Source organism: Opisthocomus hoazin, chromosome Z (genome assembly GCF_030867145.1).
Source record: "Opisthocomus hoazin isolate bOpiHoa1 chromosome Z, bOpiHoa1.hap1, whole genome shotgun sequence".
NCBI lineage: Eukaryota > Metazoa > Chordata > Aves > Opisthocomiformes > Opisthocomidae > Opisthocomus > Opisthocomus hoazin.
The window spans coordinates 28,459,272-28,482,806 of NC_134454.1; the positions used below are offsets into that span (position 1 = coordinate 28,459,272).

Here is a 23,535-nt window from a genome sequence, read left to right on the forward strand (position 1 = left end):
GTGTTTGGGATGTAGTGGGTGCTGCATACTGAAAAGGTCTCTTTTACCAGGAGATGGAGAGACTTTATCTACACAGCCCAATTCATTGCATAAGATTATGGTATTTTGCCTGAAAGGTAGGAAACTGCTGAGCAGTTTTAAATTAAAAACCACTTCATAATTCAAAAATAAACCTGCCGAAATTCCCTAACAGCACACAGATAACTCTGCATCAAACACTTCAGTGAGGTAGATCAAAAAGCCTCCTGAAATGCTCTTTGCAGGAACAAAGCCTACAATACTATGATTTAGGAGCGTGCCCACTTCTATTTTGTTAGGATAATTCTGCTTGTCTTAAAAGTTCTTGTTATGGAAAATGTATAGACTCAATACAGATATGGACAAAATGTCACGTGGACCAAAAAGTCTTAAATACTATTCCTTTCTCACTGAACCTGATTGTACTTGCTTTGTTATTCATGACACTACTTTCCTTGAGGAACTCTGACAATTAGAGCATGTATTTACAAGATCACTCTTCATTTGTTCCGAGACTTGCTTATTGGCATTATTTTTGCAAGTTAAACATAAATTCCAGTTGCTACATGAAAAACAGTGCACAGGAATAAAGAGACTTTTTGGACTGCTGCTGGTTTTGATGAATTGCTAACAGCCAGTATTTTCTGTAGGGGTTAAAAAAAAGAATGCCAAGATATCAAAAGCGGCTGACTGTAGTTAGTGTACTACTAAGCACCTAAATAATTGCCACTGTTTTCAAGTAGGGCTCTGAGCCTGTCAAGGGTGCTCTAGGTTCAGCATATTTTTCCCAGTAAGAATGTTAATTCTATACTCTCACTTTTTAAAAATCTTGGTCGCATTGTCCCACGCACCCTAAAAACCAAACAAACATCTCATCCTACTGAAGGGGCATGGACTAATCTCATCTGGACACTGCACAGAAAACTGAATGGCCCTTGCTTATTTGATTGGCAAAACTATCATCTACTGATTCATAAGATAAGGGAAATTTCTGCAACCACATCTGAAAATTTAAGCTTTCTCACATTACCAGGCCAATGACAAAGGTGAGCTTATCACCCTCATCTCACATGAATTGACAGGAAGTGTGCCCCAAAAAAGACTCCCCTGTGTTTTGGGAATCAATGGAAGTGAGACAGCACAATATTTCTATGCCAGTGCTGCATAAGACTGTGAAGTCCACAAAAAATAGCTAAGGTGGGTATGTGTATTCTGTCCCTTACTGTTGCTAGAAACCGCGTGCAGTGCACTTGGAAGTATGTTTGTCGGTTTTCACTAAGGAACTCACATATGTGCTTTGTCCAACTACCACATTTAACGGTGGCTGGCACTTAGCTTCAGTTTAAGAAATCTGGAAAAACACAACTTGGCATGAGCTGAAAATGTGAAAAAATGACTGGTTTCCTTCCATTGAACTCACTGGTTGAAATACTTTTTCGGTGCAAAGAGAAAAAAAGGTATTTGATCCCTTTTCCAGCAACTGCTAATAAAATACATGGTAACACCTGGCAAAAGAGTTCATTTCAACATATTGAATATTTGTGGGTTTCCTAATGTCCGTGGAAAATGAGTACCAAAGTAATCGAAACCTTGTTCCGTAATCTCCAATGGTAGAGCCTGTGGTTCAATGATTCCCAGTTCAGGGGGAAAGGGGAAGAAGTGTTGGTTCAGAAAGAGAACTCATGTGAAAGAGAAATCACTAAAATGTACCACAGCTGTTTCATCTGGGCAATACTGGGTCAACTTCAGCATTGCACCAACAATTCTACAACATGTCCTTGCTGTTGCTGTTGTTATTCTTTTGCTTTTTCCTTTAAGTCTACCAAGCATCAGAACTTTTTTTTTTAATTCAAAACCTAATATAATCATGGAAGCATGATTTTCAGATTAAACAAATATGTTATTGGCAGAAAATTTAAACAAGCATCAAGACAAAGATGAATGTACATCACTTGTAGATGCACAGTGTACCTAAAAGCTGCAGTGACTTTTCTGACAGTATCTCCAAGAAAACTCTTAGATATCAGGGGTATTCCCAGCAGACTTGACAAATTTTCCTCTGTGTCAGAAGTGTTGAACAGAACTGTAGATAATATTATCTTGGAGAAAACATGGAGCTGGGCAACAAAGTTAGAAACTGCTGAATTACAGGTGGGCCCTGATATGTAAAACACAAGAAGGCTGTTTAGATTGTGGCTATATGCAAGAGCTACCTCTAGTCTCAGAAATTCAAGTTAGAACCTGAGTATTGATGTAATAATTCTGATTTTTATGATCACATATTATATGGATGCATTTAATGCTATCATGACTACAGTCCACCTGCAAATAGATAAACAATTTAATTTTTTGACTTACACAGTATTCAAATTCATAGAAATTCTAAGACATCATAAGGGAAATACATTTGATGCATATATTTAATTATGTTGTAGTTCCTGTTAATTACTAGAGAAGTAATAATTCACTGTAACCAGAAGAGTAGTGAGAAAGTGTGAAAAATAAGTTAAAAACTAAGGAAAGTAGCAAATGAGGAGGCTGCTCAGAACCATGGCATCCAGAAACTATATGGAATAAGTTATGAATGAAAGCTATTGAAGGAATGAACATAAATGATTTCAAGAGACACCTAAATTGTTTCCGAAGGAAGAGACAGAGGGAAGTTGTTAAAAAAAATAAAAGTGGAAAAAAGATCAATCAGAAGAGAAATCTGTTGGACAGATGGTATTGTTCTGTTCCTAGAATATCTTCATTTCTTAAAATTGAAAATTAAAGCAAAAATATAATACTACATGTGCCCAGTAGCCTGAATTAAAAAACAGAATCTCAGCCCTAATATTAATTTCCTGGAACTCATCATTCAGTGACATACCAAATTTGTCATTGGAATATATCAGTATGTCTCTTGTTTTACACTTAGTGTAAGTTGGGCTGCCCCTTCAGGCACTACATTTATGCCCAAATTTATCTCACCTAACTTTAGATCCCTTAGTGAAGCCTAGGCGCTTTGACCATACACAGTACACAGCCCGGACCACCCCTGAGCTCCAACCAAACCTAAACCGCCCTCACAGTGTGCCATTTACTGTCAGTGAGGTGTAAGAAGCCACACCAGGAGACAGAGAATGAATTCATCCAGAATGAGTGGAGTTCAACGCTATGGCCCATCTTGTGTTCCCAAAAATACATGAGGATAGGCAAGAGTAAACAATGAAATCCAACTCTTCTGCTTACATCTCGCAAGACTTTGTGGCTTCAAGCACAAACGGGTGGATTAGTACCACCACAGACGCAAAGAACAATCAGTCGGACAACAAAAAGTTTCATCATCTTTTTCTCCCCCACCCCATGCTGTCACCTGTTACGCATGGTAGTTTCTCCAAGAAATGGCTTATTCACAAGTAATTTCAGAGGACTCTAAACCTCTGGTTATTTACATGAAATGGTAATAAACGAAGCCTGCCTTGCCCCAGGTGTCTTTCTACATAAGTTGTACCCACAGCAACGATCATTGTGTGCGTGTGTGAGCGTGTGCATATGTGTGTGCAGATGCTTTCTCCTTTAAGAATTCGTAACTGGAAAGGAAAATAATAAGCATAACCAGCTTGGGGCTTTTTTATGTAATGTTCTTCAGTGGGTGTTACACAGAAATAAATCACCAGTCGCTTCTACCAAAGAGACTGTTTTGAATTGCAAAGAGCTCCGTCATTTCCTGTATCCATCAGCACTTTGATTTAGGTTAGCTAAAGGTGAGTACAGAGTGTTCTCCCTCTCCTTCTGCTGATTCTTCTTCTTGTTTTAAGGCAATAAGAGGTATCAACAGCATCTTAAAATTTTATGGACAGATTATTATTTACAGGCCTCCTGAACCACCTAAGGATGTCTGCTTCTCCATCCTAGCTATAGAGCTGTCATACAGACTAGAACAAACTCCAGCAATACTTGAGAGGCTGCTTTGTGCGCTCTCACAGACCCAGCAAATACAAGAGCTTGGACGCCATACCTTCGTCTGAAAAACGCATTCTGCTCCATATACCGAAGGGAGAGGAGGATTGCCACATATGTTCTCTTGTAAGACCAGAAATGTACAAACCAGCTCCAGCAGAGACCCTTAAGTTACAGTCTCTGACTTTTTCAGTTTTTCTGTGTGGAAGATTTGAGAGCTCCCACATATACAATAATAAGAACTAAGGATAAGATTTTAGAACTACACCACAAAATAGTAGTTATCCCAAAACAAGAGTTCGCTGGATGTTTGCTTGGGTGCATATTTAGTGACTGATTTTTTTCACACAGCTTCCCTCACTGCTGGTGGGAATTTGATAAGCCACCACAAAAAGAAATGAATGAGTGATTTCATTTCAAAGGCATCTTACCAGCGGGCTACCATCAGTCCAGCGGAAATCACGTTCAAACATCTTGTCATTGAGGCCAATCCACTGGTAGTCATGCCCAATACCTAAGGAACCAGAAGGATATTTTTATTAACCTTCCCATAAATGGAAGAAATATCACCAATGAAAATAAAATGAATTTGCACAGAATGAATCAGACATCCTGTTCTTAAGATTCTTCTACTCATTATGCAAACAACTATTTACAGGCTGTTTTTCAGCTTCTGAATTTTAATTTGGGATGTCTATAAAAATGCAGATAGTCATCTAACAGTTTCAGACAATCCTGTCTCTGCTCTCCTGATGGTGTCTCCCAGAAAAAACAGATTAGTTCCTTACCTGAGTGCTTATGAAGGGGAGAAAAAAAAAGGAAAAAAGATTAAAATAATAAAAGCACATATTTTAATCTACTTTTTTCAGGTTTTGGTTAGGCTGTGACCAGTGTTGTCTAGACTGTGCAACACAACATGCAGGGACTATTTCTTTATGCCTACCTAATATAATTTATAGTGGCATTGTCATTGATGTCAGGTGCTCAAAAAATCTAAAGACTCCAGAAAAAATATTTCATCAATTTCCAATGCCAAAACAATAATTCCTATTCTCTTTTGCAAAACCCAAAGTACTTTCTACGCAATAAATAATCACTTGATAATAATAGGGAACTTGCATTGACTGCAAAAGTAAACATGAGGAACACAGAGTGTGCTTTTTAAATATTCTAAAAGTATGTTTTAAGATGGAGGTGTAAAAGCTGAGTAATCAGGAGGATATTTCACTAGGTCTGAACTCTTAGTGCCTGCTCTTGCGTAGAGGAATCCTGACAGTACATACGGTTCACAAAGATCTGCTCCTCATGAGACAAGATGCTTGTCAAGTGTGCTCCCTGGAGACGGCACTCCCTCTCAGCCGTGTCCCATGTACGCCGATGGGCAAAGTATTTGTAGCACTGTCCTTGGAACTTGTGCCAGCCATAATCACAGGTCTCCGTGTCTGTGACAAACAAATAAATCACATCTCTGTCAACAGGTGTGAAGCACAGGCATGTTTCATGCAAGCGGATGGATTTTCTGCAGGGTTAAGGTTCAAGAAGATACAGACCCATTAACCAGTACAAATGCAAAGAATCAACACTCATCCTTGAGGCTTCATTATATTTTCAGGTAGTTCTGTCTACCTCGTCTCAGTACAAGCTGCAAGAATATTACTTATGTGAGGAGTATAATTGCAACTGGCAGCTTTGGGAGTTTCCAGGATCTCAGGAGGACATCTTCAGACCATAACTCCAGATGAATGAAATGCCTGGATGTTGGACTGCAGTTAGTCTACACCTCACCTCAGTTTTCTGAGGGTCTGTATGGGGATGGGAAATTTTACTCGCAAGGGCAAATAGTCCTTTGAGTGACGGTACTGAATTACCTTGGTTTGGAACAAACTGATAACTGAAAATAACATGAAGATAAGTGCTTGTGACTGTTCAGTCCACATATGCAAAGCTGCAGTATTATCTTTCTGAACTTACGCCTCCAAATCCTCCTCCCAAACATATCTTCCTTAATAAACTCTAAGTTAATAAAATTTAGGCATCAGTTTATCAGGAAGACTGTAATGCTAAAATACAAAGTAATGAAATGCACATTGTCTGTGCATGTATGAGGGATGGTACTGACAAGAATGCAAAATAGACAGAAGTTCACATCAGCCAGTATATGCTTTTATCTAAAGAGAAATAAACATGAGCCTTGGAAAAATAACAATCCATGGATTTGACGTTAATTATTTTGTCAAGGTTAGGCAGCTGTAAACAGAATAGATGGCAAGATAAAATAAAGTTCTGGCTCCACGTTTGCTTCTGCACCAACACTGCAGGAATGAATCACAGGCAAAAACTAGTATTAATAAGATGGGATTAACAAATACAATACCTGAATGTGTCTGAGCTGTGCTTGGTGATAAGAACTTGCTACTAGAAAGAGTTTTAGGGAGAGATGGGAGAACCAATAGGGGAAAACTCAAGACTGTTCTGAGTTATGGCAGAAGAAATGGCATCATAAAGGACACTTGAGCACCAGATTACAGATTGTTCTGACTACATCCAGTTCCAGCTATCTAAGTACTTGATGACTCACCCTGATAGGCCTCATTTGCAGGATGCTGAAGAACAGAAACACGGAGCTTGGCCTTCCCCACCCCACCCACCAAACAGCAATTTGCTATTTCCCACCAAGTTTTATCAATTTCCAAACAAAACTGTGCCTGAAAGCAACTGTCTGGCCTTTCCAGAGCTGTAGATACAGTCTGGGTATGAAATTGGATTTCTTAATTTCAGTAAGTCAGTATAGTCAATAGTCAATAACCTACTTTGGTCAAAGGGGTTCTTTTTGCATTAGTACAGAAAAAGCCGAATATTACAGAACATGCCAGCAAGATATGACTGCACATTCTCTAACTATGGTATTTCTTAGGTTTGAGCACCTACCACCTGTAAGACAATTGTGGAATAATTTTTTCACAACACAAGGCTGGTTCTTAATTCATAGCAGGAAGAAGCCATTGACATCCTGAAGCACCAAATTGTCTATTTTTTTTTAAAGTTTTTAAACCTCCCAAGATAAAAATCGAGACTTTACATGTACATAAATAGATTTAAAAGTGTAAACATATGACTTCAGAGTCTTCACAGAATTGCTCTGGTATTTTCTGTCAACACTAATAACACAGCAGTCATTGTCTTAGGACTCTGTTATCAACATTTTTTTCCAAAAGTCCTCAGTACAGACATGAATGTACCAAATACAAAGGCATAATACAGCTTACACTGATTATCTGTCTTCTATTTTCAACAGATTAAGCTGTAGAAAACTGCTTACGCCTAGAGTAATCCCAGCTGTGAAAAAGGAATGTAATCTACACCACCAATTTGTTAGTTTTTTATCTTTTCCCTTTATGTATTTTGTAGGAGGTGCAGGTTGCAGATACGGCTTTAATCGCTGGCATCTAGGCCATTTTAAAGTTTAGTCTGACTCTGGCTTTCTAGAACGTTTGTTTAACCACACGATGCTGACTAACACTGCTATGTCCTTTGTGAAGGCACTTAAGATTTAATTATTCATCTTGTTCAGGGACTCCCTTCTCCCACAGGAAAGAAGTCAGATAACAACAAGCAGCATTGCAGGCTGAGAAAATTGTGGCCAGAGAGCATCTCCAGGCTATTCTAATCACAACTTCCCTGGCCTCTGCTAGAGAAGAAGGGCACGATTCAAGAGAAGATCTGCTGAAAAGCAAATAGGAGAGGCAACGAGGCTTGAAAACACAAAACCTAGAAGACTGGGATTCAAAGAATGAGATATAACTGCCTGAGCATGAATATTAACTAATAAAATTTCTGTTCTTAAGACAGAGGATGCCAAATGGTGACATAGGTACTCTTAGTTGAAATGTATGCACTGCAGTGCACATACAACTCTTTCCTTCTATCCAAAATGGCATATTATTTTCCAAAAGAGAAAAGTTGAATAGGATATAGTTGAATATTGAGAGGATTTTTTTTTTTTTTTGTGAGGAGAGGTTGATGAGAAGAGGGAAAAAAGGAATGGGGAAAGGGTGCATCAGAAGGCTAGAGGATGGAAAATGCAAACCAGGCAAGTTAAAATGGGGGGACTGTTTCATCTTCTGAGTCTGTGTATCTTACCGCATTAACAAAGCTGAAAGTGTGACACAAAGGTAAAGGATCCATATGGGTCTAAGTTTTTAATACCTTTACTGAACCAGTATAGTCTAATTAGGTGGCTGTAAATTTACTGTCCCGATCACCTGTGAGCAGTGTAGGTACAAGCACTTACTGAACACAATACTCCATGTTCATTGTATACTTATCCAGGGAGGTAATCACAGCTTTCTGTAACCTTATTCCAGAACCTGATGGAAAGACTGAAACACTGCTTGCAATATTTATGATGTTTTAAAAGTTGTCAGACTAGTCAAGATTTATGACAATTTACAGGCTTTTTCAGTGATGTGTGCATGGAGTTACTTACACTGCTTCTGCTCTCTGTAACTGCAATTCTACACATATAACAACTTCTCTAAACAATGTATTAAAAAAAGTTCTCTGCACGTTTAATACACAGATAGGTACTGCTTTTTCAACAGCTTCAATACGCTGTTGACAATAGGTCCCTTGTCTTTAAAGAAAATCCGTAAGAGGCTTAAAGAAAATAAAGACTGAAACACAGGTACTAGAACATAATGAGAGCATTACTCAGCTGTGAATTTTGTCTGTGACTGTCTGCCTTCAGCTAACGAACAAATGCCTGAGGCCCATTAGCCCACATATCTTGAAAAGAAACCATTTCTCTGGTAAATATTCAAAATAATCCCTTCTCAGCTGAAAGCCATCAGTTAGAGACCATCTGTTTTCAGAAAGTATCTTAGCACTGAGCCCTTCTCAAACACTTCCATCCCAAGCTACCAAGCCCTGGGAACAAAGTGAATCAAATGAGACCAGACTAATCACAGACATTCGAGCAACAAACTTGAGTTGTGAAAAAACATTGTTCCTGATATGACAATTAAAAAAACCAGTTGTTTTGTTTTCAGAATCTGGAAAAGAACAGCTGGTTGTATTATCCCAAGGAGGCATACGCCGTAACAAACACATATGTGCCATTTTGGCACACCGGCCCACGCGTGCAGCTGCATTTGGTAAACAGGCTAACCTAGGGGCGCCTGCAGAGGGCCTGCAGTGGACAAAGCCAAACCTTAAGTTTAAAACAGAAACGCCGTTCCTTGAAAGCAGGTAGACACAAGTTAAAATAGCAAAAGGAGAAAAAGAAAAGGAAACTCTAGCCAGCCAAGGAAAAAAGAGCAAAGTCTGAACAGGTGCTCATCCAGTTCTCATAAAGAATTCTTGTTCTTGAAATTGTGGTTCAGATTGCAAGTCTCAACCATTTTGTTGTTTCCCATGTAACTATTCGTGAAGTAAGGGACTCTTTACCACAAATACAGATGGCCAGATAATGCAAAAACAGCTGCAGACTTTTATACACCCCACTGGTCCCTGCAGACTATTCTCTACATTTGGTTCCACCAGCCCGGTGTGAGACACTGTATCAAACAACCCTCCCCTCCTCTTTCACCAAACACGGAGCTTGCAAAGCAGTGCTTCAGGCAGCAAGACTGTGAGGACCTGAGCTCTGGCCTCTTTCACCTGGACAGCAAGAGCTCTCCTAAGGGCATCTCACAGAGGGATGACAAAGGAAAGACTGATGGCTCCCCCAGTATAAGACTCATATCAAGATCCTGTAGCCTGCAGTCACCCTTTGAAAAAGAAGTTTTGGGATAGCTCTGCATTTTAAGAAGAGATGTTCAAACAGGCTGCCCAGGAGGTGGTGGAGTCTCCTTCTCTGGAGATATTCATGACCCACCTGGACAAGGTCCTCTGCAGCCTGCTGTAGGTGACCCTGCTTCAGCAGGAGGGTTGGACTAGATGACCCACAGAGGTCCCTTCCAACCCCTACCATTCTGTGATTCTGTGAAATGTCAACAAGTGGCATGCAAATATGCATCTGTACATTGAAAAGATACATGTGGTGGGCAAAACCGGATATTACCTAACAGAGGTGCTCCCCTCACTTTTAATCTAGACTGAACCAGCAGTGATGCTGGCTTAGTGAGCTACCAATCTAGTGTAAAAAGGAAACACCCTCCACTGCTCTATTTCTATCATCAGACAACTTCAGCTCTCCTCAGGAAGAAGTTCCTGGGCTCAGATTGTCTGCTGAACTATTTCCACCTGGCAAGGAAAACAGCTGTCAAGGAGCCAATTACAGCTCCCTGAGACTCAGGATTGATTTCCCTCACCCTAGGTTAGATCACCCTGCAGGCTTCTCTAACTTCTACCACCTGCCAGAGCTCACGGATGTGCAGATGCACTGTCCTTTGTTCATGTCCTCTCCTAACGCTGACACAGGCGTAACGCATCAGCCAAAGATCCTTTAGTCTAGATAAGTCTCATGGGGTCATCTGGGTGAAATTCTGAGCCCTGCATTTTTTTCTACACCGGTGCTGTGAGTCCAGGACATGGTGGAGTTGTCTCCTACTTTGCGCTTTGCCTTCCATGGCATTTTGAATACTCAGCACCATACCTAAGAAAGCCCTTCAGCTTTTTTTCGAAGCTTTCTAAAATGAACAGTATATATTGGAGAAAAAAAAAAAGAGAGTAAAGAAATATAATCTCGATGTGGTCAACTCCACCTTTCCTGTGGCACCGAGGTACATATTCTGTCGTTCTGGCCGGTCTTTAAATCCAGTGAGGTCAGGACTTGTGCCTTGAAATAAAGTCTGCTTGCCAGACAACCGTGTCTGAATCACCAGCACAGTTTTATTTTGTCTGCTGCAGTGGAAATTTGGCACTAAATGCTTTTCCCAAGTCCCAAACCACTGCATGACTTTAAGTGGAGGAAATTTAAATTCCAAAGCTGAGTGAGCAGGGCTCTGGTTCTGACTGACAAACTAGGAAATGTTCCCATTAACCACCTAAAATGCACTCTCAGGTTGGTCATAAAAACCCGCTTAAAGCTACCACTGTACTCAGAGTCTCTTGTTACTATGAATTTGCTGGAATGAAGGGGAGGAGGAAGGGAGTGAAAACATTTATTTATTTTGATGTGAAGACACTATCAACTTATAATTTTGGGGAACAGATTCAGAAAATCCTTTCAAAGTACAAGGTTAGCCGAACTACTGAAAAAGTTAAACAGTGAAAAGTGCTGGACCTGGTCCGATTGGAGAGTTTTCAGCTCTAACAAAGAAATCTCTATAGGTTGAGCTGGAAGAGTTTGCAAAATGCCTTTCACTGAAGGTGAGAAACAAACATGAAAATACACAATATTAATTAACCAAATTCAAAGGCCTAGTTCATTCACGTGTCACCAAAAACATTCAGCTGAAAAAAGAGAGAAAAGTATTTTCATAAGTATTAGAAAGTAAACTTTAAAGCATTATTTCTTTTTCCCATGGAAATGTCTTCATTAATTTTACTAACAGAACAGATTTTGCTATCCTATTCCTCCTCCTACATGCACATAATGAGTAAGCGTCTTGCACTGTAAATATTTCTTGTAAATACAGTGGGATTTCTTGCAGACCATGTTCTAAAAATTACAAAGACTTGGATGTTTAATCTGATTTCAGTTTTCCAGTTTCAAAAGCCTCTTACAATTTCCTTGTAGTATGATCCTGCACCTACTTTTCCTAAAATAATCACAGAATAAATCAATTTGAAAATTCTAGGGTGAAGTTGCCAAGGGTATGGTCCCTTGTATGGTCCCACATGTATATGTGGACATAGACATACGCTGGAGGGAAGGAATACCATTCAGAGGGACCCTGACAGGCTGGAGAGGTGGGCCTGCATGAACTGCATGAAGTTCAACAAGGCCAAGTGCAAGGTCCTGCACGTGGGTTGGGGCAATCCCAAACACAAGAACAGGCTGGGCGGAGAGGGGCTTGAGAGCAGCCCTGAGGAGAAGGACTTGGGGGTACTGGTGCATGAGAAGCTCAACATGAGCCGGCAATGTGCACTTGCAGCCCAGAAAGCCAACTGTATCCTGGGCTGCATCGAGAGAAGTGTGGCCAGCAGGTCGAGGTAGGGGATTCTGCCCCTCTACTCCACTCTCGTGAGACCCCACCTGGAGTCCTGCGTCCAGCTCTGGGGCCCCCAACATAGGCAGGACATGGGTGTGTTGGAGCAGTTCCAGAGGAGAGCCATGAAGATGATCAGAGGGCTGGAGCACCTCTCCTACGAGCACAGGTTAAGAGAGTTGGGGCTGTTCAGCCTGGAGAAGAGAAGGCTCTGGGGTGACCTTAGAGTAGCCTGCCAGTACCTGAAGGGGGGCTACAGGGAGGATGGAGAGGGGCTTTTCACAAGGGTGTTTAGTGATCAGACAAGGGGAAATGGCTCTAAACTAAAAGGGGGCAGATTTAGATCAGATATTAGGAAGAAACTCTTCACCATGAGGGTGGTGAAACACTGGCACAGGTTGCCCAGAGAAGCTGTGGATGCCCCCTCCCTGGCAGTGTTCGAGGCCAGGCTGGATGGAACTCTGAGCAGCCTGGTCCAGTGGAAGATGTCCCTGCTCATGGCAGGGGGTTTGAACTAGATGATCTTTAAGGTCCCTTCCAACCCTTAGCATTCTATGAATCTATGATTCTATGATATATAATTTTTTAAGACAGAAGCTTGGTCAGAGACTCACTCTGCTTCTACTCATTATCCCATAAGCATCACTACAATAATGAGAGAACCACATTATGTGTCTTCCCAGTAGTTTGCAAGCCAGTGCGAGCCAGGTGTTCTTGCCTTGGAGCCACCTGAAAACTGTACGGCAGTTGTTATTTTGACACAGAAACTGCCCAATATATCAGTTTATATTCAGTACAGCCGCAATGTGACTTCCAGTCAGGTTAGTATGTGGATAGAGTCTACTCATCCTCCTACAAAAGACAGTGCAGATGTAAACGTAAACAAAAAATCCTGAGCCAAAAATCATGGAAGTCTAACATACTCAAAAATTATATTCACTCCTTATCACTGATGACTTCCCACAGATTTTGACGGTTTTTCCATCCTCGCTTTTTTAGGAGGCTTTGCCTAGTTACTCCAGAAGGGTGTTGAAATGGAAACAGACGACCTCAATCACCACAGATTAAAGAATACACCTTACCTTGTTCACAGAGAGCACCTATATAGCTTGGCAGACACAAGCAAGTAAAGGTATTGAGGCCATCTATACACGTGGCTCCATTCCGGCATGGGTTAGACTGACATTCATCAATATCTACAAAATACAGATCAAAGAGTTTTTATAATCCATTCACCTCCTACAAGGGAAATGTTCTTCAGCCTTAGTTGTACTTATTACTAGGACCAGTTCACTCCAGAAGAATGAAGTATTGCAAAAGATCCAAGTGACTCGTTTATTTGCAAGATAACTGATTTCACTATGGACAACCTTCCTTTCTCTTAATCCACAAGCCTAGAAGCAGTTTCCTCAGGAAAAGTGACACTACTGATCCACAATTTTATATCCTGCACTCTGACTCCTGACTTAATTTCTATAATTTAGACCTTCAGTTCCTCATTCAGTAGCTGAAAAAGAAGTGATACTGTGCAGCGTGTAGTATTTTCCTGTACTGGTGGAAAATTTGACTTGAGCGTGTGACCATGGGTCAAAAAATTCTTGTCAAGTACTGGAGACCTCAAATATCTTCACAAATCTCAAATACTGGAAATTTTATCATATACCATCAAACAGACGGCTAATTTCAGTCTGCAAAGCAGCATGCTCTGGCATCTTATCAGTTTGCACTTCTCATTTCTTCCTTGTCTAATCTTGTCAAGATAAGGACAAAGCCTCATAAAGGCAATCTCACTAAATGACCTGTCAGATAGTAACATGCATAGTCATGCACATGTTTACTCCTGAGCCTGTGGCTATAGAGTAAACAAATTACACTTCTTTCACCCACTCCTCTGGATGCTAAAATGCCTTGTCTTTGGCTTTTAAATTTGAGGACTAATTCATTTAACATGATTACTTTGTGCATGTATTTGCACAAGTTAGCAACTAGCATGTCTCTTTATAAAAATCATATGGTGTTTTCTAATGAGTGCTGTTCCTCTGAAGCAATCACAGCTTAAACTTCAATGCAGGTTTTGCAAACATCTTAGTCCAAATTGAGCTGCTGCTAGTGATTGACTATTAAAATATGAGAGACTTTAAACATATCTACAAACCAACAAACAGTTGTGCAATCCTAAGAATAACTTCTGCATCGTGTGAAAGGCTCTTTTTAAATATTTTTGGTTTAAAAAACTACTTCTGTTCAAATTTTCTGCTAGTTCTTATTTGTTCCAGTCATTTGGAAAGTTCTCTACTTTTCTGTGTTACCTACAGAATATCCCTGAATCGAGTGCTAAAATTGCTGAGACTTACTTTCTTAAGCACCACAGAACGTATTTCTATATGGCAACTACCCATGGAGTGTCCCAGTCCAATTCATTAATAAGCCACTAAGAGTTCTAGGGGACAAGAGCTGGACAGATTATTCTTTTATAATCAAAAAAAAAAAGAGAGAGTTACTATCTCTGACCTATGGTTTTCAGCCAGGGGGTGCCATATAACTTGATAAAGAAGATTTAAGATGCAACGTCTAAAACTTGATATCTACCAGCAACAACCTATTAGGCAACTAGCCAGCTCATCAACACGAGCTGGGAAAGCAGAGGAAAACACTGGCTAATTATTTTTTTAATCACATACTGTATTGCAGAACACAAATAAAACCATAGTAATCCTGACAATTATGCTGCAGTGATATCAACCCTTAGGTAGGGTTGGGTTTTTTTCTCCCATGCTATGTATGATGGGTTGGATTAATTTTAGCAACATTGCATGACATTTTTTTCTTTCAAATTTGGCAGACAACTGTATAACCGGTAAATCCATGGTATTTATCAGGGAATGAAATTTACAGCTTTTCAAAAGCCTAAATGAGCTCTACACTAAACAGCCAAACTACCACTTTTATCACACTTTGGCTTGCTGGTTGGAAGGAAAATATGGTTATTCTGAACTGTATGGGTGAGTCTCTTGAAACCCACAGTTGTAGCAGGTAAACACACGTCACAGGCAGCTTGAAGAGGTCCTCAGCTAGAAAAGTTACGAAAATACTAATTTATACTTAAGAAGTATAAGATTATGATCATATTTACAATCTCCTTGAAAAAATATCAAGACGGCATTCAGCGCTCAGCTTCCCAGTCACATTTGGTATTAGTTTATTCTACCACCCTTCCAAATAATTACACAAAGCTCTTAAGAACTATCCTAGATATGAATGTTTATTTGGTTTTATTTGATGTTTTTATGAATTTAATGTTATGAATTCTAGGCCATGTCGTTCATTTACAATTCTCTTACATTTGTGTGCAAACACATCTGTGTAGTTTATAGGGAGAGACTTGGACAAGGTCCTCTACAGCCTACTGTAGGTAACCCTGCTTCGGCAGGAGGGCTGGACTAGATGACCCACAGAGGTCCCTTCCAACCCCTACCATTCTGTGATTCTGTGATTCTGTGATTCTGTAAGTGGACCTTCATTTCTTGTTCTTTTCTTAAGTAAGGCCTCACTGTAGAATTTTTCAAATGTCTATTTATTTTTCAACTGCAAAACACACCACTTCTGCAGATCTCATGTATGAAAACTTTATACTTGACTCAATCAATGTCTAGATGGCATCAGCTTACCTAATTCACACTGTTCTCCATTGAAACCTGGCAAGCATGTACAGATGTAAAATGAACCACGCGGATAGCAGGTACCACCATTAAGGCAGGGATTACTTTTGCATGGATCTTGGCCTGTTAAACAAGTAGAAAAAGAAAATTGACTCTGTTTCAAGGAACTGCTGTCTTCTTGGTTTCTTTGGAGAAGAAATTTTCCTTCGTTTCTGCACTGATGTTGCAGGCTTTACTGTAATTACAGAAACTCTAGACTACTGACAATAAAACAGTTTTGTAAAATTGTAAAGCTTATTTTCAGGCATCACTATTTTCAACTTTAACAACAACATGGCATTTACTATGAACCAGTATAAATAATTTTCAGAATTACATTTTTTCATAGAAATTTGTACTATATTTGGCAGTCATGATACTCTACTGAGGACTTAGTTTGCATGACATGACAATTATAGCTGAAAACAGTTAAACATGTGCAAAATGAATGGAAAATGCTTTTTTTTCTGAACAGGGTTAGTTTATGCAGAATGATTGGGTACACAGAACATACTGGCTGGCTGCTGTTGTTTCACTTTGTTACATTTAATCAAATAATGTCTTATTTCTTTGAAAGGGTATTTTCATGCGTGCATATTTCCTGCCTGTCTTTCTTAAAAACACATTTCAAGAATACAACTGAAGGTACTGAACACATTCATAACCGAACTAAACATTAACATAAAAGCTTACCTGCTGTGATATCCTCAGTTGTTATGGGAGTATCATTTAAAATGCTTTTCCTTGCAGATCTTTGTGCCTTCTAGTGATGTTTATTTCAAGTCAGTTTAGATACCTAGATATTTGCATTTTATTTAATGCCTAGGACCAACCACTCTCACAAGTACGAACTAGATCACCATTTCTAAGTATTAGCATCTCAGACTCAGAGGAAAATCATGAAGACAGTCCTTCTGGGATACAAGAAAAAAGCCCTGGCTTTGAAAACTTACAAAATGGGTAAAAGAGCTCCGTAACCTAAGTAAATTCAGAGACAGGAGAAAAGTTTAGATTTTTGGTTACATTTTTCCAAAACAATCTGACTATGGTTCATGAAATTAAAGACAAGTGACATCTGTTTTAGCCTTACAAGTAAAACATTCAGAAAAGTCTTCAAGTACCAAGTTCTCTATCTAGTCATCAGAAAGCAAAAGCTTTCGCTGAAAGCCTCCAGAAGAAAATCCCTCTACATAAGTTTGGGATTGTATTTAAGTGGGCAGGTTTTGAAAAGAATCTGATCATATCCACAAAATAGGGTGCTTGTTTTAGGACTCCTTCAGTGAAAGCCCCAAATGTAGGGCTATGTTAAGCACTAACGATGTTTACTGTGCATTTACTATCTGTTTGTCCTCCTACAGACTGGATATTTTCCCAGTGAACATTTTCAAATTGACAGCTACCTGGACTATTTGAGGAAAAATAACAGAAAACACTATAAAACTAAGTCAATTCAGTTCTCTCCTTCAGCTATATCTAGATAAAATATGAACTGAAGTTCATATTGACCCTACTCATACTGACCCTACCTGTATCATCTGTGTATTTGGTGAAGTGGTGCCTAACAACCATTATGTAAAACAAAATACTGTGGCAAATGATGTGTAATAAAAAGATCTGTAATTTATAGGACACTGTATCAACCAGTTAAGGCTACTGACAGGGTGAAAAAGTGAAGTCTCGGTTTTCTCTTGTCTGGAAAATTATCATGTATTGAGAAAAGTTAATATTTATAGAAAATTCTCATAATAAAACGTGCACTAGATCTGCTCTTGAAGTCAACTGCAAGATGCTATAAAACAACCCTACCTATAAACAAATTGTGTAAGTACTATCATGATGCCATCACAGTAAAGCTATCAGACAAAATTATCTCTTGGAAAATTAAATAATCACAGCTGAATTCTCTACCACAATCAATGTTACCTTCCTCACTGAACTTGAGTTTTGGTACCCCCATCCTCCTTCATTTTGTGGGGGGTACAACCACGCTGTTTTCAAAGCTTGAGGCTCACGAGTTCTGTTGTTACTTCACGCTGTGCTCTGATTATCATACCTCTTATCAGAATTAAGACACACATTTACAAGTCTCACAACAAACATACAAGACAGTGATCATATCTGGAAGTTACCTGGAATTTGCACTGCTGTGCCTTCAACTGAACCCACACTGGTCTCAATCAGGAAATCTGATCCATTAGTGACTTCCGGAAGGTAAAATGATGAAGTTACAAGTTCGATAGTATTTAGCTCCTCTGAGCTGATCGTTGACTGCTCAGTTGGATACGGACTGTTCCCAGGGGCAGTGCTTTTTGTTGCAATGTTAGAAGAAATTGTTGTGATCTCCTCTCGACCAGGCAAAGCTGATTGTGTTTCTGCGCTCCTAACCAAAGGTTGTGAGGATGAAGCTAGCATTGTAACTGTTTCCTGGTCAGGTTTAAATTCTTCACGTTCAATACTATTGGGTGAATCTGAAACAGGTGTGGAAAAAAGCCATGGGATCTCTTTCTCAGTACTCCTGTCATCTTCTTGATGGGAGTTGTCCACTGTCCCTGAGGAAGCTTCAACTTTTATTGTGTTAACTTTCGGAACATCTGTGCTTACTCTTTCTCCAAAATTCAGAAAAGCAGTAGGCAAGGCATGTATTGATGGAGAATCTCCAGAAACAATAGCTTCTTCCTCAACAGTCATATCAGTTACAGAAGTTTCTGTCTCCTCTGTCCTGTCTGTTACAAGTCTATTAAAGTGAGGAGTACTTTCAGTGGTTGTGCTTTCTGAAATGAGCTTGGGAGAAAACTCCAGCAGAGAAGACTCTGTTCTGTCAAGAAAGCCTGTAGGGGGGGGTTTGTATGTTGCTGCAATATCAGAACTAACCTCTCTGAAGGTTCCTTCTGATGAATGATTGGACTGATCTGAATCCTTTGATGATGATGTACTTGGAACGATTACCTCAGGATATTCAGATACCCCATTAACTAACTGAACGATTACTGAGGATTTAGGAGTTTGAGGTACAGAATAAAAGCTCACTGAATCTGTTTCTTCATACTCTGCTGATGCCGATTTTGTGTTTGTGTATACTGTAGGATGCTTTTCTTCATTCTTGCTAGATGATACGGTTGTCAGTGGGGATGTATGCTGTGTGGTGACAGTACTTACATCAAACATGTCAGTTGTCAAAGCCTTTTCTGTCTCAGTAGTTAAAACTGGTGTGAGAGAAGGAACCACAGAGTGCTTATCATCCAGTTCTTCTTGGCCCATTCCAGAAAAGCCAGAGACAGAGATTGTTTCACTTTGATCTACTGTTACTCTGCTGTTTGCTGAAGTACTCAGTTCATAGGCATCTTCTCTTGTGCTTGTTACAACATATTTAGACTCATGAGGCACATGAGGGCTTGCCAGTGATGGTACCGTAGGAAGGAAAATGCCCAGCTCAGAGAGTTCAGTAGTGATGAGAGTTTCTGTTGCAAACTTCATGACATTCCCTGAACCCAAATCTTTGTCATCTGATCTTCGTCTATGCCCAGCTGTTACCGATTCACTACTTGGCTGACTGGAAACAGTCAAAGAAAGACTATCGCCAGATCCAAGTGTCTTCTCTTTGGTTATGGAAGATTTAGGTGTTGAATCGTATTTCTTCCCTTCAGCTGTCACGCTATCATCACCACCATATGTTGATTCTATGACAGGATTTGGCATTGTCTGCACACTTATTATATCTTCAAGCATTGATTTTGAGTGATCCATGTCTATGATAGTTGTTTCTTCTGATGGGGTTGGAAGTCGTTCTTCAATTAATGTGATATCACCATAAACAGAAACGTTCAATATAACACTTCTTTTATCATCATCATCAATTTTCTCATATAACCCAGTATCACTTACCAGTTCTTCTGATGTAGCTGTCTTTGGCTGGACAGCAGATAGATTTGCTGTGATCTCTTTTTCTTCTGTAAAAAGGGACGTTGGACCTGTGATCACAGTCTGTGATCCATCTATCGGTGCCTCTGTTGTCATAACTACAGAATAAACTTCACCAGAAACACTGTATGAAGCATTTTGTTCTACTTTTGACACAGGAGGTATTGACAAATGAGTAAACATACCAGGAGAGGATGAATCTAAAACACCACCCCAGCCAGATCCTTCTCCAGAGCTTTCAGGTAATACTCTGCCTACCATTTTTGTTGTTGATGTTATAAGCGATGCTTCTGTTTCAAGATTTGGAGTCCCACTCAGTATTACAGAAATAGGAGTTACAGCATCTTTAATCAGTAAATGTGAAGTTTCCTCTTGAGAAACATCTTTAGAAGTAGCTGTTGTCCTATCTGTTTCATTTTCTCCTCTCCTATAGTTAGTTCCTTTGTTGTGAGATTCTTCAATCGCAGCAAAATAATGTGTCATCTCTTTAACTTCTTTGGAGCTGAAGCTCTTGGAACTTAGTTCTGCTAAAGCTGGGGAACTGGTGATCACTGAGCTGGGGAACTGGTCTTCTGTTTCTGACAGCAGCGCAGTTACAGCACTTGTAACTTCTTCATTAATTTCAGCATTTGTGCTTCCTCTTTCAAAGTCTTGTGTCTTGTCAGTTGAAAGTTTGGGTCCCATATTTGCAGGATGAGAAGTTTGAGGACTTGAAGTACTCATGATTTCTTTGACTGCCAATGGCGCTACAGAAGGAATAACAGCAAGGTCATCTCCCGATCCTTGTCCTGAAAATAATGGATCACTGATGAGCTCATTATTTGTTAGCTTTTCTTCTTTGGGTGTCAGAAGTGATCTGCGAATATCATTTGTTGGGAAAATATTTTGTACCAACTCCTCCTCCTGCTCTGTACCTGTAACTGGAGAGCTTAGGTATTTCCTTTCAGTCATTACAGGCTCAGTTACTCTGTCATTATTAAATGGCAAAAGTATTTTTTCAACAGATTCAGTTTCTAATTCTTTTTCTTCTGAATATGGACCAACAGTCAGAACATTTAAAAATCCCAGATGTTCATGGTTAGCCTGTGCACTTTCAAAGAATGGGTCAGTTGTTGTTTCTTCAGAAGGTTCTATAGGTTTTGGTGAAATTTCCCGTGGCCTGTCTTCCCCAGAATATGTGTCTTCCACCAAAGAAATCTTCGTAGCAAAAGCTCTCACTGTCAGTTCATCAATGGTTTTCTCTTCCATTCTTATGTCACTTACATCTACCATTGTAGTGGCATCATGTTCAGTACTTGTGACTAGCTGATCAGCTTCAGTCGTGAAGGCAAGATCCATAGAGGGTGTGCTGACAACTTTATTGTCATACTTGTCTCGTGCTTCTGGTCTCCCAGTGGGTGAAACTGCTGGTTTTGCAAAAGAATCAATGACTGTGTCTGCTTCTCCAGATCCTTGATCAATAAATGAGAAATGACTTCCAAGTATTTCTTCAGTAGACCCATTAGACATTAGTTTTGTGGTGCTGCTGTCACCTTTGAATTCTTCTCCAGAGCCATGCTCTATCAGGAGAATCTTGCCTAATGAGACAGTTGAAGAACTAACTTTTGCCTTTTTGCTTTCTGTAGATTCAGCAACTGCTTTTATACTGCCAATACCATGTGTCACCATGATGTCAAGAGGGCTGTTACTAACCACTGATACTGGAGAAGATGTGACCTCACCTATTTCTAAATATTCAGTTCGAACTCCTTGTCCAACATGAGATATTATCTCTTTTCTAGAACCATGACTATGTTTTACTTCAGAAGGAGCTGTGTAAGTTGGTTCTGTTTCCTCATTCAGTTCTCCTGGGTTTTCTGTACTAAACACATCCTGGGACATCTGACTTGCTACTTCAGACTCCTTTGTCAAGTCATATGACCCAGTACTTGAAGCTGATATTACTGGTTCATCTGTCCTTGCATGTTCTTCATATACTGTTGCTGCATTCTTCAGTGAAGCATCATCAATGCTGTAAACTTTTCCTTCATGCTTTTCTGTTTGTGTTTCTGCAACTGGCCTTAATGGAACTGAAGTTAAAGTAGCAGACTCCATGATAGCATCTATGTCTCCAGAACCCGGATCAATAAACGGGGAGTCAGTACTTACCACTTTTCTCGTGGGACCCCCTGAAAATATGTCTGCTGGTTCTTCTGCTGATCCTTCATTTATAAAAAGCTTCTTCTCTCTCAAGAGAGGAGCGGTGGTGACCTTTTGGATTTCAGAACTTATGCTACCTGTTACCAGTACTGTTCTTCTGAGCGGGTTGGGCTCTTGACTTATAGTTCTGACTTTACTAGTACTGCTCCCAAGTTCATTCAGCTCTGAATTTCCCTCTCCAACAGTAGCTGAATTTTCGTGACTTGAATAAACAGTGGTCTGTATTTCTTTTTCATCTTCAATATTCTTTTCTGTTACAAGAGAGCTGGCAACTACTTTTTCTGTAATAAACTCAGACACAGAATTGGTGGCAAGAGTTACTTCAGAACTTTGATCAAAAGCAGAATAAAGAGTGCTTATTCCTCTGGGCAAAGCAGAAGAGATTCCTGAAATGGTTACAGAAATTTCTGGTGGCAGTACTGTGTCAGAGCCCAAAGAAATACCTTGAGGTGAAAGTGTTTCTGTTACTGCTGTTTCTGTTGTCATGGCTGAAGTTATAGTGATGTCCTCTTCCACATCTCCAGAGCCTTCTAGAACTATAAAAGCAGCACTCATCTCAGGCTTTGCTGTATGACTTCTTGTTTCCAGATTTCCAGTAGGGGAATTTGGATTAAGTTTAATCGTTGATTTATAATAATCTCCTGGAACAGGGGTTGCCTCTTCTCGAATAAGGTCTTTCACACCTATGTCTACAGTAGCAGTATAAAAAACTGCATCCAGAGAAGCAGTTACAGCAGAACTTTCGGCAGTAAATCCATCAGGAGCAGAAGTTATACCAGAACTTTTTTCGCCATCTTTCTTTCTTGACGTTGTCACATTTTCTGAGAAGACAGAACTGGATAAATGTGATTCAGTGGACCCATCTCCAGAAGATTCACTAGTAATTGAAAGCCAGTTTTTTGTATCTTTAGCAGAGCTATCCCCTGTTCCATGCCACGTTATGGTCTCTTTATTGTTTTGCAGAGACTGCTCATGTGAAGAAGTAATGGCTATTGATTTTTCTGTTGTGGCAACTTCTGACTCACCACTATAAACAGGTTCTAACATTGCAACATCTGCGGTCGGTTGTGTAACTTCAAATGCCCCTATTACTTCTCCAGATTTGCTGGGCTGCATAGTACCAGAAGCTTCAGTTTCAGGTATTATAAATGTGTTTGATTCATTGATTTGAGAAAAGGTTACATTTTTGGAATGTGCAACGCTTTCAATTTGGTCACTTCTTGCTTCCTCAGCTTTTGTGCTCTTAGGTGCACTAGTAACTTGTTGCTTTCCATTGATGAACTGCAAAGCTGGAGGAGTTGTAACATCAGTAGTATTTTCACAATCTTCTTCTTCTTCAAACTCTATAATGTTTGGAAAGAAAGGATCCAATATTATATATTCAGATGAATCCTGCACAGAGTCTGAAGTACAGGGTTCAGTCTGAGCTGATTCTGCATCAATGTGGGGTTCATCTATTGCATGAGGAAGTATGTGGCGACTGAACAGATCCAAAATTTCATTCACCGGATGATCTGCAAAAAAAAAAGAGTTTTTCATAATCCCTAAGTGACAGCAATGGTTGCGCATTATAGCAGACATACGAAGTACAAGCAAACCACTGGGAAAAAAAAACAAACAACAAAATAAATTCAAAATGAAACATAGAAAATTCAGTGTGTTGT

General features: G+C 39.7%; 1 protein-coding gene across 1 annotated transcript in view; it reads right to left on the minus strand.

The window, feature by feature from the left end:
- The window catches only part of VCAN (versican), a 113,948-nt gene that overhangs the window by 14,968 nt on the left and 75,445 nt on the right, over positions 1 to 23,535 (minus strand). The window contains exons 8-12 of the mRNA XM_075411446.1: positions 17,884 to 23,385; positions 15,725 to 15,838; positions 13,139 to 13,252; positions 5,247 to 5,405; positions 4,395 to 4,477 (exon numbers count right to left, since the gene is read on the minus strand). Coding sequence (XP_075267561.1) covers positions 4,395 to 4,477; positions 5,247 to 5,405; positions 13,139 to 13,252; positions 15,725 to 15,838; positions 17,884 to 23,385 — 5,972 coding nt within the window. The remainder of the gene's footprint in view (positions 1 to 4,394; positions 4,478 to 5,246; positions 5,406 to 13,138; positions 13,253 to 15,724; positions 15,839 to 17,883; positions 23,386 to 23,535) is intronic.